The sequence below is a fragment of the Anarrhichthys ocellatus genome, unplaced genomic scaffold, assembly GCF_004355925.1.
Source record: "Anarrhichthys ocellatus isolate YVR2014 unplaced genomic scaffold, GSC_Weel_1.0 scaffold39, whole genome shotgun sequence".
In the NCBI taxonomy this organism is placed as follows: domain Eukaryota; kingdom Metazoa; phylum Chordata; class Actinopteri; order Perciformes; family Anarhichadidae; genus Anarrhichthys; species Anarrhichthys ocellatus.
Window position 1 is genome coordinate 141826 of NW_022280069.1, and position 12724 is coordinate 154549.

At 43.1% G+C, this 12724-nt stretch overlaps 1 protein-coding gene across 5 annotated transcripts in view; it reads right to left on the reverse strand.

Moving 5' to 3' along the window:
* Positions 1 to 12724, reverse strand: part of gramd1a (GRAM domain containing 1A) — a 32842-nt gene that overhangs the window by 5889 nt on the left and 14229 nt on the right. For 4 of the 5 annotated variants that reach the window (XM_031867415.1, XM_031867413.1, XM_031867416.1 and 1 more), the window contains 11 exons: positions 8878 to 9166; positions 7633 to 7653; positions 7361 to 7445; positions 7048 to 7151; positions 6759 to 6854; positions 6368 to 6448; positions 5693 to 5811; positions 5127 to 5436; positions 3451 to 3604; positions 2056 to 2202; positions 636 to 757 (listed from right to left, as the gene is read on the reverse strand). In XM_031867415.1, coding sequence (XP_031723275.1) covers positions 636 to 757; positions 2056 to 2202; positions 3451 to 3604; positions 5127 to 5436; positions 5693 to 5811; positions 6368 to 6448; positions 6759 to 6854; positions 7048 to 7151; positions 7361 to 7445; positions 7633 to 7653; positions 8878 to 9166 — 1528 coding nt within the window. Of the gene's footprint in view, positions 1 to 635; positions 758 to 2055; positions 2203 to 3450; positions 3605 to 5126; positions 5437 to 5692; positions 5812 to 6367; positions 6449 to 6758; positions 6855 to 7047; positions 7152 to 7360; positions 7446 to 7632; positions 7654 to 8877; positions 9167 to 11017; positions 12648 to 12724 lie in introns of those variants that run through there. The other variant, XM_031867417.1, reaches the window with a different exon arrangement.

Consider the following 12724-nt stretch of genomic DNA (forward strand, 5'->3'; position numbering starts at 1 on the left):
GCTTCATCACAACGCTCCCCTCTCAAAGTGGCAATCTGACATTCACACCCACTTCACACTATGATTAGCCAGCTGCGTGGTCTCAAGCTCTCTCTCTCTCAAACAACTGTTTCCATCACTTTTCATGTGAACAATCGAATGCAGCACTATGAACGTCTGCCAGGAGACTGCATGAAAATGTGCGCCATTATCCCCAAGCTGAAGCCTTTTCACGTCTCGTCGTCCTACGTAACCTGCAAAACTCCACAAACTAACCTCCACACTGCCGAGTAGGAATTGTAATTAACTGTCAAGTTAAGACCTCCTGTTTCTGAGGCAATTCAAAACTACCGGTAATTGACATTCTTTGTATAATCCCTAGACAAGTGAACAGTGCTGTTAACAGTGAACTATTTGTGACAATCACGTCTGAAAAGCTCTGACGCGCTTTGCACGCGCAAAGCTACAAAAAGTCAGAGGCGCATAATCAAGTGCTGCGACAACTTGCGGAGCCTTCACACAAGACGCTCAGGTCGTGATTATGCCATTTTCTGGAACTCCAGTTAAAGCTAAGTGTTTGTGTCTTAGTACTTTGCCTTTAGCAAAGCCTGTGTGCCAAAGGGCCGACTAATGATTGGTGTTTGTCAAGGACTGACCTGCGTCTCCACCACAGGGGCAGTCTTGGGGCCGAGGGGGTTGTTGAGGGCGATAGTGTAGCTAAGCACACGGCTGGTAGTCCCACTGCTGCTGTCATGCTGCCATTCACCCACCGATAGGTCTAAGAGAGAGAGAGAGAGAGAGAGAGAAAAGACATGGAGAACATGAGCGAGTCAAGAGAGAACAAGACACAAAAGATTTTTTTTTAAATAAGAGGACAAGAGAGGGAGAGAATTTATGAATGAAAAGGAGAGAGACCAAGAGAATCACAGGGGTTGAAGGGAGAGAGTGAAAGAGAGAGAAAAAAAAAAAAACAGAGGGTCAATCCACACTCCTTCATAAAAAAAAGAAAGAAAGAAAGAAATGCCCCAATTAGAGCTGTACAATGTTCCAACTGGAGTAGGCCCCGGCCAAATCAACTCCACGGCTTCTCCTCTGTCCTCATTTAAACTACTCCAGAAAAAATCCAAAGTATACAGGGCATCTATGCAGAGATGAACTTAATTATCAGTCTATCAAATAAAATAAAAAACAGCCGTACACCGGTTATGAAGAAACAGAGGGGCAAAGGAGGGTGGTTAACACGGCGTGAACAGCTAGTGTGGCACCCTCATTAGTGGCACAATAGAGTGGGGTACACAATGTCTTTGAGGGGTGGGTGGTACTTCACTATATTTGTATTCATCAGCTGGACAGGGTAGCACAGCTGCTTCAGAAGAGCAATAAAAATACTTTCTAAATGAAAGAAACATCATTAAAAACTGATGTAGAGGTATCTGCGTGAGAATTTGTCTTACTTTACTGCATAACTAAGATACTCGCAGTGCACCTGCAACTGAGTTTAATGGCAGAAAAATGTAAACTTAAGTGATCTGCTGCTGCTGCTTAATGGACAAGACCATTAAGCAGCAATTTTAGGTAAACCCTCTAACAAATAACAAGCATAAACTTCCAAAAGAATTATTGCATTTAGTCCGGGACAGATTCCCCTACAGAGCAGTAAACCGCTCCGTGTTAATGTTTGAAAACACTTTCCTGCAACTATTGTGGAAGGAAGAAGAGGCGGACGAGTCCATTAAGCAGCAGAACAAAAACAAACACCGGGCCCCAACCGTTGCTGTGTCAACAGGAAAAACTGGCTCTATTGTGCTTAATGTTATGAAACAAGTTAATGCAAGTTCTGTGTTGGTTGCTGAAATATATGGTGCACCACATCATTTTGCTGAACACAGTTTCACAGCATGAGAGAAGAGCTCAGAGTGATCTCTGACGCATAGCTTCAAAGATCCAATAAAAAGAAAAGTATACGTCTTCATTAAGAATCAATGGGAGTGTTGTAACCCAAGAGAAAACTCGTGTACAAGCAGTTTATACCATCATATGTGAGTGTGTGTGTGTGTGTGTGTGTGTGAGAGCTACCAGTAAAGTGTCTCTGGGAGAAGAGGTGCTGGATGAAGTGGGTGTCAGCAGAGAAGAGCAGGTCGTGCAGCTTGTCTACACTCATGCGGAGTGCATTGTTGATGTGCAGCCGCCCGCTCAGGTCAGCGCAGAACGACTCCACCTCACCTGAAAAATCAAGAAGAAAACAGAAGACTTCTATAATAAATATGCTCTCTGTGCTTAATATTAAACCTACGGGCAATCGTACTACAATGTTGCCAGCTTGGAGGCAGTTTTAGGTTCATCATCTGCCAATCTGCTAAAGTAGCATGTGTAAAATTCCAAAAGAATAATTGTGTTGAGTTCAGGACAGATTCCCCCACAGAGCAGTAAATCACTCCGTGTTAATGTTTGAAAAATCTTCCCTGCGATTATTGTGGAAGGAAGAAGAGGTGGAAGCAACGAAGCAGAAAGAAACAAATCATTCACAGAGATCAGGAGGAAGGGAACATAATATAACTATAAAAACCTTCAGCACATCGAGGTTAGTTCACAGTCAGATTAAAGCAACTTTTAATGAGCACAGTAAATCAAAAGGATAGAGATTAAAATAGTATAACAGCGTCTCCCATGAGAGTTTGTATGCCCTTAAAGGCACAGTTCACCCTAAAACCAAAAACACATATTCTTCTTCTTACCTGTAGTGCATTCTCTCGAATATATTGAAGCTAGATGGCTCAGCTTGTAGTGCTCAAAGCGCCCAAAAAACTCAACAGCAATGTCTTATTAATCATGACCTGGTTACTCAAGATAATCCACAGACCTCGTTATGAGCGGTTCATGTAGGAACTATTTGTTTCAACTGAACTACACCCGCAAAACATATCACTGCACAGAAGGAAGAGAGCATCTACTCATGGACAAGATGCTCGGGACAGCACAAGATGTCAACATTAATGGCGGCCTCCTCTGCTGAGCTGTAACATTAGCTAGCTCAGTGCTATGTGAGCTAGCAGAATCGGGTATGGACGCACACTTCATCTGCTCGGTGATAAGGCTAGCGGGTGCAGTTTGGTAGAAATAAAATAGTTCCTACATGAAACAGGCAGATATCTCAAAGGCCGATATCTCCAGCACTCAGCAAACCACACCAAAACAATCTGGTTTGATAAATAGCACTACTACTATTTTTTTAATTTTGGGTGAACTGTCCGTTTAAGGTAGATTTTACCTTGTTTTTTAGCTTAGTTCAGAACTACCGACTGTTGTGTTTTCCCTGATTTAAAGTTCACTCAATTAAAAAAGTATTAAAATGCAAAAAAAGAGAAGAAGTTACCATTAAAATATATGTATTCCATCTACTCTAATATTCCGATAAGTTACACTTTCTCATCACTTCTGGGTTCTTGCGGTTGTCACCTAAACAACACTCACTCTCTTCCTGCGTGTCAGAGGAGTTGCTGGGGTCCGTGGGCAGTTCCTCGTCGTTGGTTATGTCCAATGACGAGAGGTTTCCCAGACTGGTGGTCGGCGGGGGCAGCATGTAATTGGCTGACTCGGACAGGCTGTCCCCTCCCTCTTCCAGATTCTGATGCAGTGAGGAAAAAAAAAAAAGCGCACACCAGAGGATAGTTAGCAGGAGGTTTGTAGAGGAATCACCCCATTGTCATATGACTTGAGCGGAGAGAGGCCTCAGCTGAGCCGACCTTGTGTTGACGCAGCCTGAACAGACATACCACTGCAGGCGCGCAATTAATCTGAAAGTGACACACAGTCAACACAGCACTCCATTTATTCACTTGAGCTTGAGCTTGATCTGTCCATATCAAAATCAGCAACCACAGTAGCGGTTTCTGAGCAGAACTGATTAGACTAGAACAACGACACAGTATTGCACATCTTTACTGCAATACATCCTGTATTTTTGGTCTGTTTGTATTTCAGTTTTTAAATGATTTTATTTGTATTTCTATGTTGGTATAATGCATTATTTTTGCCTTTTCTAAGCATTATCTCTGTGTTTCGAAAGGTGCTATATAAACAAACCTGCCATGTGCTAGATTATGTATTTTTGTAATAAAGCATCTGATTAGTATGTGTGATTTGAATTCTAATCTTTAAAGCAAAATAATAACTATCACAGTTACAGACGGGGCAAGATTTGTATCAACACTTTACTAAGTCCCCAATCTTCTACAAGGGTCCCGTCAGTAGTGTTTCAAGAGTGAATAGTTAATGAAGCAGAAGTGTTCAGACCACTGAGCTCTATTAATACCAGTGCGTACTAGATATGTTAGCAAGTGTACAACTCTGATTAGTTCATCAAATACAACGTGAATCACAGCTGGCTAGAATCCATTATTTACTTACCATCGCACGAGCGTTACGCAAACAGAATCCACAAGATCTATCGGAGGAACAATGATTGCTCGGCACAAAGTGTTGTAGTAGTTTTTGATTCTGTTTTGGCACCATAGGAAAAAAATGTTAGAATTTGCAAAGATGATAGCTGCTACACTATTAGTTTTGCGTCACAACAGTCCCGTAAATTGTGACATGAATAGTTACACTCTGGCTATTTAGTACTTGACCCACGTCTACTCTAGCTGAGACATCTAGTGCACACTGATCTGAGGTCTCGGTTTGTTGACGAGGTTTTATCTTTGGCTATGAGACGTGAAGCCAAAGAAGTTGGTGGAGCGGTGTGTGGATTCTACTTTTTTCAGTCCATCCCTGCCATGTAGCTAATATTAGCTAGTCAGCTGTCTGCAAACGCAAGGCTGGTACCTTGAAACACAAATAGCAGGAGCAGACGAATCAGTAAGTGGACTTTATGCTCGGCCTGTGATGAATCTGATGATTAAAGTGGATGTCTCTCCTTTAAGCATTTGGTGCCGACAGTCCACAGTCGTATGGGATAACCTGTATCTTTTGAAAATGCATGATGATGACAGCCTTGCAAGCGGTGCAGGTATTTTACTATTCTTATTTTGTACTATGAAGTAGTACAAAATAATAATGAGATCAGACGATGCAAAACACTACATTGACAACTAGCTTTTGCTGTGCTGTATGCCGAAGTATGTGCGTGTGTTAAGAAGAACACTCACAAAGGAGGCAGCAGCAGAGACCGGGGCCGAGGCAGAGATGTTGGTGGGAGTCGTGGATGGCAGCGAGCTGTGGGAGCTGGGCGGACTGGGTTCGAGGGGGTCAGAGCTGAGTCTGCGTCCAGATGACGAAGGCACCTCTATGGGCAGACAGGAGGCGGAGGAAGGGGGAGAGGAGCCCCCGAGGTGAGTAGCTGAGGGTGAGCTGACTAGACCAAAGGGCATCAGGAGAGAGGGAGAGCTGCCCGTAGAGATAACCGACACGGAGCTCAGGTCTAGTAGATCCGTCACCGACACGGACTCGTCTCCTGGCCTGGGGAACAGAGGGAGAGGAAGTGAGAGTGAGTGAGACAGAGACGCATACACAGAAAGCCTGTGAGACAAAGACACAGAGAAAAAGGAACCACTTGTTTGGTTAAAGAGCAACTAATATTAGTTTGAACTTGGCTACGTAAAAACATCATATTGGAATTCTTAATTAAGTTGGTGTTCCCCTTAAGCATGCCTGCACACACACACAAACAATACAAAACTCTCCGATAAGCATGTAATTACACATGAACACTCACAGTAGGCCGTTCATGTGTTCAGTGGTGGGGGCGACATAGTCATCGTCTTCACTAGTGAGGCCCAGCTCATTGCCGTAACACTGGTGTACGATGTGCCACAGCTCTTTGGGGGACAGAGACTGTAAAATAAAACACAATATTCATATTCAGCAGTTGATCAGGATCAAATTGAAATTACTGGTGGGGGACATCCAACCACAACCACCACTCAATATCAGAACAACAAGGGTCATGCATCACACAATATTTTAGAAACAATGACATTAAAAGAGTCAATCAACATGTTGAGCTGCATGATGACAAATTGAAACATTCATATTAGCAAATAAGTTAAAGTTAACACCTCTGATTATAATCACAATATACTATTTGCCGTTTGTTCTTGGCAGCGACTGAAGTGTTTTGTTTGACAGCCTTTTGCACCACCACTAAGTCAATACCTTTCAGCTAGACGCCTGTGTCCATATGCTTTCATGCTACGCCGCTGTGTTTCTGCACCAGCGCTGTCCAAATAAAAATGTCTTCATCCAAACGCAGCAAATAACAGTGATTTAAATCGCTCTCCGAAGCCTGCGTTTGTGGCCGTCTCACTGCTTCTCGACACCCTGTTCTATTCTAAGATGGTAACTACTAGCCGTGTCAGAACAGGCAGGAAGGTGGGAGAGAAGATTGTACCTTGTCCAACAGGGCGTTCTGCCACAGACGGAAAATCATCATGAAGCTGCGATCCCTCGCTCCGAAAGATGTGAAGAAGTGCTGAGAGGGGGAAAATCAGTGGGACAGGAAGGAAGAAAGAAAGACGAAAAATGTGATTTGACTGGCGGTTTCAGTCTGTCGGGATGTTTGCTTTGTCAGTCAGTGGAGATAAAAGTTGAGTCAGCTCACTTCATACTGCTTCACTAGCAAAAAAGGGTAATTTACAGTAAACGATATCAACAGCTAACACGCCATGCTTTTGCAGCAGCAGTTAACTTTAATTGTAAAGGATAGAGAATGTGTTAAAGTCTTAAAGTCTTTGAAAATGGGCCAAAAGTCGGGCTCGATGTTATTTGTGCTGGAGGCCGACCTTCTCATTGTCAGTGCTGATCTGGATGGCGTTTGGGATGAGCTTGGCAGTCTTCTCCTTGGTCATAGAGGTCACGTCTTTCAGCAGGATAGTGATCTGGAACGAGGAGGAGGGAGATTTACTGTGTGTGTGTGTGTGTGTGTGCTACACTCTTATCTCACCAAATGGCCTGAGCGTATCTATATTGAACAGCAAACAAGTGCATTAAAACGACTTCTTATCTGATTGCAGGTGTGACATTAACCAGGCTTACGACAGGCTTTTTTGATCGATTGTGCGCATGTCTTACAGTGGTTTCCCAGCGGAAGATGTTACTGTAGAAACAGAGCCAATTCTCGGACAGATAGAGGCGGCCCTGAAGCAGTATGTCCTTCTGCAGAGCGCAAGAGTAGTCTGCGGAGAAACAGGAAAAGAAAAGGTCAATTAAAAAAAGAAAGAGAGAGAAAAATCATTTCAACAATTCAAGAGGTTGATTTGTAAGTGAGGGGTTTGATAAGTATCTAATCTTCTTGGGTGTTTGGTGCCACACGTGTAGCTCGCTTTATCACATGAGCTCTGCACACACGCCAAAATGCTTTTGACACGCATGTGGTCACACTCACCCACTATAAGTCGCTCTGTGTCAGGAAGTTTCTTAAAGAGTTTACGAAAATCCTCGTTCCGCTGTTTGTACGTCGGACTGAGAACCTGAGGTTGAGAACAGGAAAGAGAAAGGAGAACATGGTATTCTACTTCACAACTAGCCTGTTACAAGCCTTGGGCTAGACTGGGATGTGTCGGTTAAATAGCTAACGGATAAAATGTGTTCTTCAATGCTTAACATTTTAACCATGTGGTGAAAAAGTCCAATGAGAGGCTGTTAATGTATACTTACGTTGTACCAGCTCTGCATTTTCTGTAAAGAAAAGAACAGCATATTTAGTCGTGAACAGCGCTCACACTTCTCTGCAACAATACAAAAAAATAATGAGGAGAATCTATCGGCATACATTTGGTAAAGTAACGCACTTCGATATCTGTGTGCATGAGATCCTGCCACACCAGTCCTGAGGCTGAGCTGCTTTTTTTTGTTATGCAACATTGAGGTATTGGAGGTTGGAGTTTTCAGCACTTCTCCATTTTAAAAAGGTATGCGTCACTGACCAGCTGTAACGAACAGTCGTATAATAACGAGTTCCTTTCACAACAATGGGCCTGAAACAAAAGCGATGCGACAGAACCCCTCCGTCACACGGAACTACAAACACTAGAAGTCAATGTACAAAGAGCAAACACGCTGACATTGTAACAGCTCGAATGTCGAAAATGGAAGGTAAAGAAAATGCAAAACAAACATTTACATTCACTCAGCAGTGGAATGCCCCCCCACACCTCACCTACAAACACTTGGTATTCAACTCTGTTATTTTTAGGGGGAGATAGCAGGTTAAAAGTGTACGCACATCTGAAAGCTGGGAACCTGAAGAATAAGGTTCTAGTTCTATAAAACAATTAACTGATTCATTAAAATGAATTGTGAAAGTGTAAAAGCGCTTAGAACATTAACATAGAAGTATATGATGGCCATTCTCCATAAGTTGTTGCAGCAATAATTGGGTTGACATTTGGAGATTTCTGCAAGAATTTGCATTGTTATTGGAAGCCATCCACCCTCTGAATGCTAAAGGTCTCTAGTTTGTAGTTTTAAAGTTTCACGTGGATGTGATTATCCTAGAGGTCACAACATCGTATTAAGGGACGTCAGTCTTAAAAAAAAAAAAAAAAAAGAAAAAAAAAAAAAGAATAAAAAAAAAAAAAAAAAAAAAAAAAAAAAAAAGAGGACTCATGGGGACCAACATCATCACACATGAATAGAAAGAGCCTCAGCTTTACAGTCATACCCAAGTTATGCAATGCCAAGACAGAAATATTTAAATACACCATTTTAGAAAAGGCAAAAATACTTTAAACACACGTTTGGTTTCGTCATGTCAATGCTCACTGGGATCACATGAAAAAGATACGAGTCTTTTACTCGCACACATAAAGCTCACACAGCAATCCTACTGCATCTACAGACCTCCTGGCAGCAGTTTAGCTCTCTCGACATATTACTTAGATCAGTGGACAGTCTAGTTACCTTTGCATTGCGGCTGAAGTGGCGAGAAGCAAGCGGGTAGGCGGATGTGAGAGAGGAGGCCGAGGGTATCGAGGGCAGGGGGCTATCTGAACCTCCTCCTCCTCCTCCGCCTCCTCCGCCGCCTCCTCCGCCTCCTCCGCCTCCTCCGCCTCCTCCGCCTCCTCCCCCGCCGCCTCCTCCACTCTTCTCTCCTCCTCCCTCGCCCTCACTGGCCCTGCCACCCCCGAGAACCCTGCGCCGCAGGGAGGGAGAGCTGCCGGGGGTGCTGCGTGGAGAGTTACTGGCCGTACTGGAGACAAAAAAAAGACACGGAGAGAGAGATTTATCTCAAGGGAAAAGTGAGGAAACGCTTTCATATTTTATTGCTCAATTTTGCTCTAATGTCTTTAATGGCATGCTATAAAGACAGGCTGCGGGCGTTTCCTATTTGACAATAGTGAGTCATCTCAAACTGCCTCCTGAAGACCAAAGAAATATGTTCAGCCAGTGTTATCAGCATAAATGATTTTGATTTTAAATGGTCTGACAATAAGCCTCTGGGACACAGAAGCATCATTTCTCCTCATTGTTTACAGTCAAAATAAGAGTCGTCTTTGTCTCTATGTTTGCACATAATGTCCGACCTAAATGCAGTTTCCAAATACATCGTTTAAATATGCTGCCTCAATTTCAACGTTTAAGTAGCAGTTTTAAAAGTGTCTTAAGTGTTCAAACTAATATATTAACTTGTAAATTTACATTACTGGCAGTTTTCTGCCATCATTCCTTGCCAACAGTGTTGAAATATTTGTTTTCATATTCTTCATATCCACTATAACGATCTGTTTCTCTTGACTAAAGTAGGAGGATCGGTCCATTTTGTGAGACATCAATATCTATTTGGTTAAATTAGGTAAAAATTCAAACAAATGGCATGAACGCTGTCCCTGTAAACTTGGTCGCAGCTCACAGTGACAGGAACTGGAGCGGAAACAGAAATTCGTCAGAAATCATCATCACCTCCTGCGCAACACACCACTGATGGCAGGGACAAGAAACTGTGCCATTACACCACGTTATCAATTAGAGAGACGCGGTAACGATAAGTGCAACACTCAGACAGCAGTCGCTCTGGAAAGCAGAAGGCAGCCAGATCGACTTGTGACTGCCCTGTCCGTTGGAATTTAACATGGATTAGTTGTTAAAATGAATTATCCATTTATGTTGTCGGATTATGACAACATCACAAACATCTTCCTCAATGTTCTTGCAGGGAAACAATGATGTTTTTAATTACAGATTTGAAACAACCTCTTATTTGTGTTGTAAACAAGCAGAAATCCAGACTAGGATACACGGACAGGGTATCCGTCGACCTGGCTGCCTTCTGCTTTCAACAGGACTCCTCACTGAGTGTTGCAGCAATTGTTATCCTGTCTCTCTAATTGATAACGAAGTATCGAACAGGTTCCCCGGCATCACATCACGTGTTTCTACGCAATGATGAGTTCGAATCCCGTTAAAAACATTTTTTTTTTTTTTTTTTTTTTACTGTTAAATGTGCTAAAGGGTTCTTCTAAGTGACACGTGTTTACCCAAAATACGATTATGTGTTTTTAGCAAGTTCATTACTTCAGAAGGGCAACTTCCTTTAAACAATGTCGCGTGTTGTTTATGTTTTAACACAAACAACACGCGACGTTTCCCACTCCAACAATCCAAATCCGGTACGTTTTGACCATAGATTGTGTACGGGAAGGTTTTGACACCGAAACACCGGCTATACCCAAAAACAATCCAGTCCAGCACACTCGATGACCGGACACAACACGTGACAAACGAGACAAACGCGGTCCATTTAGGAAGCAGTGTTGTGCATGGGTGGAGGGTCTGCCGCGGTCAGTGTGACCAAAACGAGAACCGATAGCACGAACACAAACACACGGCTAGCAATCAGTTTATACAAGCTCATGCCAGCCCGCGGCTGCACACCTGTGCTTTTTGCATAAAACTATGTGCGAGCCACCCATGCGATCAGACGGATTTGCAAACGCTGTGACCACATCCAAACGTACCACGAGCAGGCTGTATGACGAGCAGACGGACCACCGCATAGCACAATGCTACCATCACACTACAGGAGACTGTTTAGGTCACTTACTCGAACATGTCGTGAGGCGATCCAAATGATATCCACAAAAACACACCACACGCGCGCGTTGCTGTTAACTATTGTATCAATATGGTGAGCCTGGTCTGTGTGTGTGTGTGTGTGTGTGTGTGTGAGCGGATAAAGCAAGCCCGACGCTACAGGGGTGTATGTCCGCTCTTTCTGCCTTGTTTTCTTCGCTTATCTTCGGGGTAGAAAAGCGCCCATTCGTCCACCGTCCCGCGGTCGGATATTAATTTGTCATTGTCGCTGACTGGCCCCCCTGCACCTCGCAGCCAGGTACCGGACGTACCGCGGCTACCCCTATGCCGTTAGCAGGACCCGATAACGGGCTGCAGTCTCTGCGTCCATCCGTAATCCTTTGCAACAAGGGAGAGGGTGGAGGGGAGGGGAGGAGGAGGCAGGAGGGAGGAGGCGGCTCCATGTGTGTGAGTGAGGCCTTGCTGTGAGGTGGAGCTGAACCGATAAGGATGATAAGGCAGAGTCCAAACTGAGAGGTTTTATCTGAGTTCGGAGGGACCAGTACTTCACAGACAAGATGTCACGAGAACATTTACCAACACTGTTATCTTTGCAATGAATGCCTTGGTCATTATTGAAGCTATCCAATCCTAATCTCAATCTATATGTTCCAAACAAACTGAATATGTAAAATATAAAAAGGGATGTTATTAAGTTGCTAATCATTTCTGATAAATACCTTTATACTATCAAATAGAGGCCCTTAAGTGAAAAAAAAAAAAAAAAAAACACGACTAGCATCGTAAAAATAAGTAAATAGAGACCATGACGGCCTGTTGTGAATCCACCTGGACGAAGTCCAGAGCTCACGCAATCCCTTAACCCTCAATCTCTCCGTCCATCCCTCTGGATTAGAGTCCACATCATAATCCAGGCTGGGCTGAGCCAGGCCGACATCTCTACCATTCAGGCTCCCTCTATGTAATCTGTTTTTCTGAGGTTCACCAAAGGCCCATAATAATGTCAAGAGTTTACTGGGCTGGGTGGACACTGAGAAATGGGCAAGAAAGAGACTGAACGCAGCTGGGAAGAACAGCTGAAAAAAAAGTGACAGGAAGTGGATACGCAAGATATAAAAGGTGCTGCTCTTATGCGGTTTCCTTCCTGCCAACAGAACATCTCTTATTTCAACAGAGCAAGAAAACAGCTCTATATCTTGATTTGGGCTAATTTAGGAGATTGTAGCTTCTTCTTGCACACACATGGTGCAAAATCCAAAGAGCCTCGGGTACGCACACTATCCAATATATATACTGTATATATGTAAAACAAACTAGTGGATAAGACTATAAAAGCTGATCACTGAAAACGGGTTCAAAGTAAATAAAGGAAATGACATACTAGCCAGCAACAGTGGAAGAAACTCCGGCCAAAAAATGGATCAATAATTATGGAGTGAATGTAAACAAGAATACGTAATCCACATGGATACAGTGTGGCAGAAAGACAAAGAGGTCACAAATACAATCAATCACAATCAGTCAACAGGTCACTGAGTTGTTGATGTGGCTGTGCTAAACATCCATGGCAATTATGTCATCGTTTGTCTCTCAGTGTGTCTACATCTTTGTAGTTTTGAAATAAAGACACCGGCGCCAGATTAATTACCGTGTGTGTGTGTATGTGTATGTGTATATATATATATATATATATATATATATATATATATATATATAT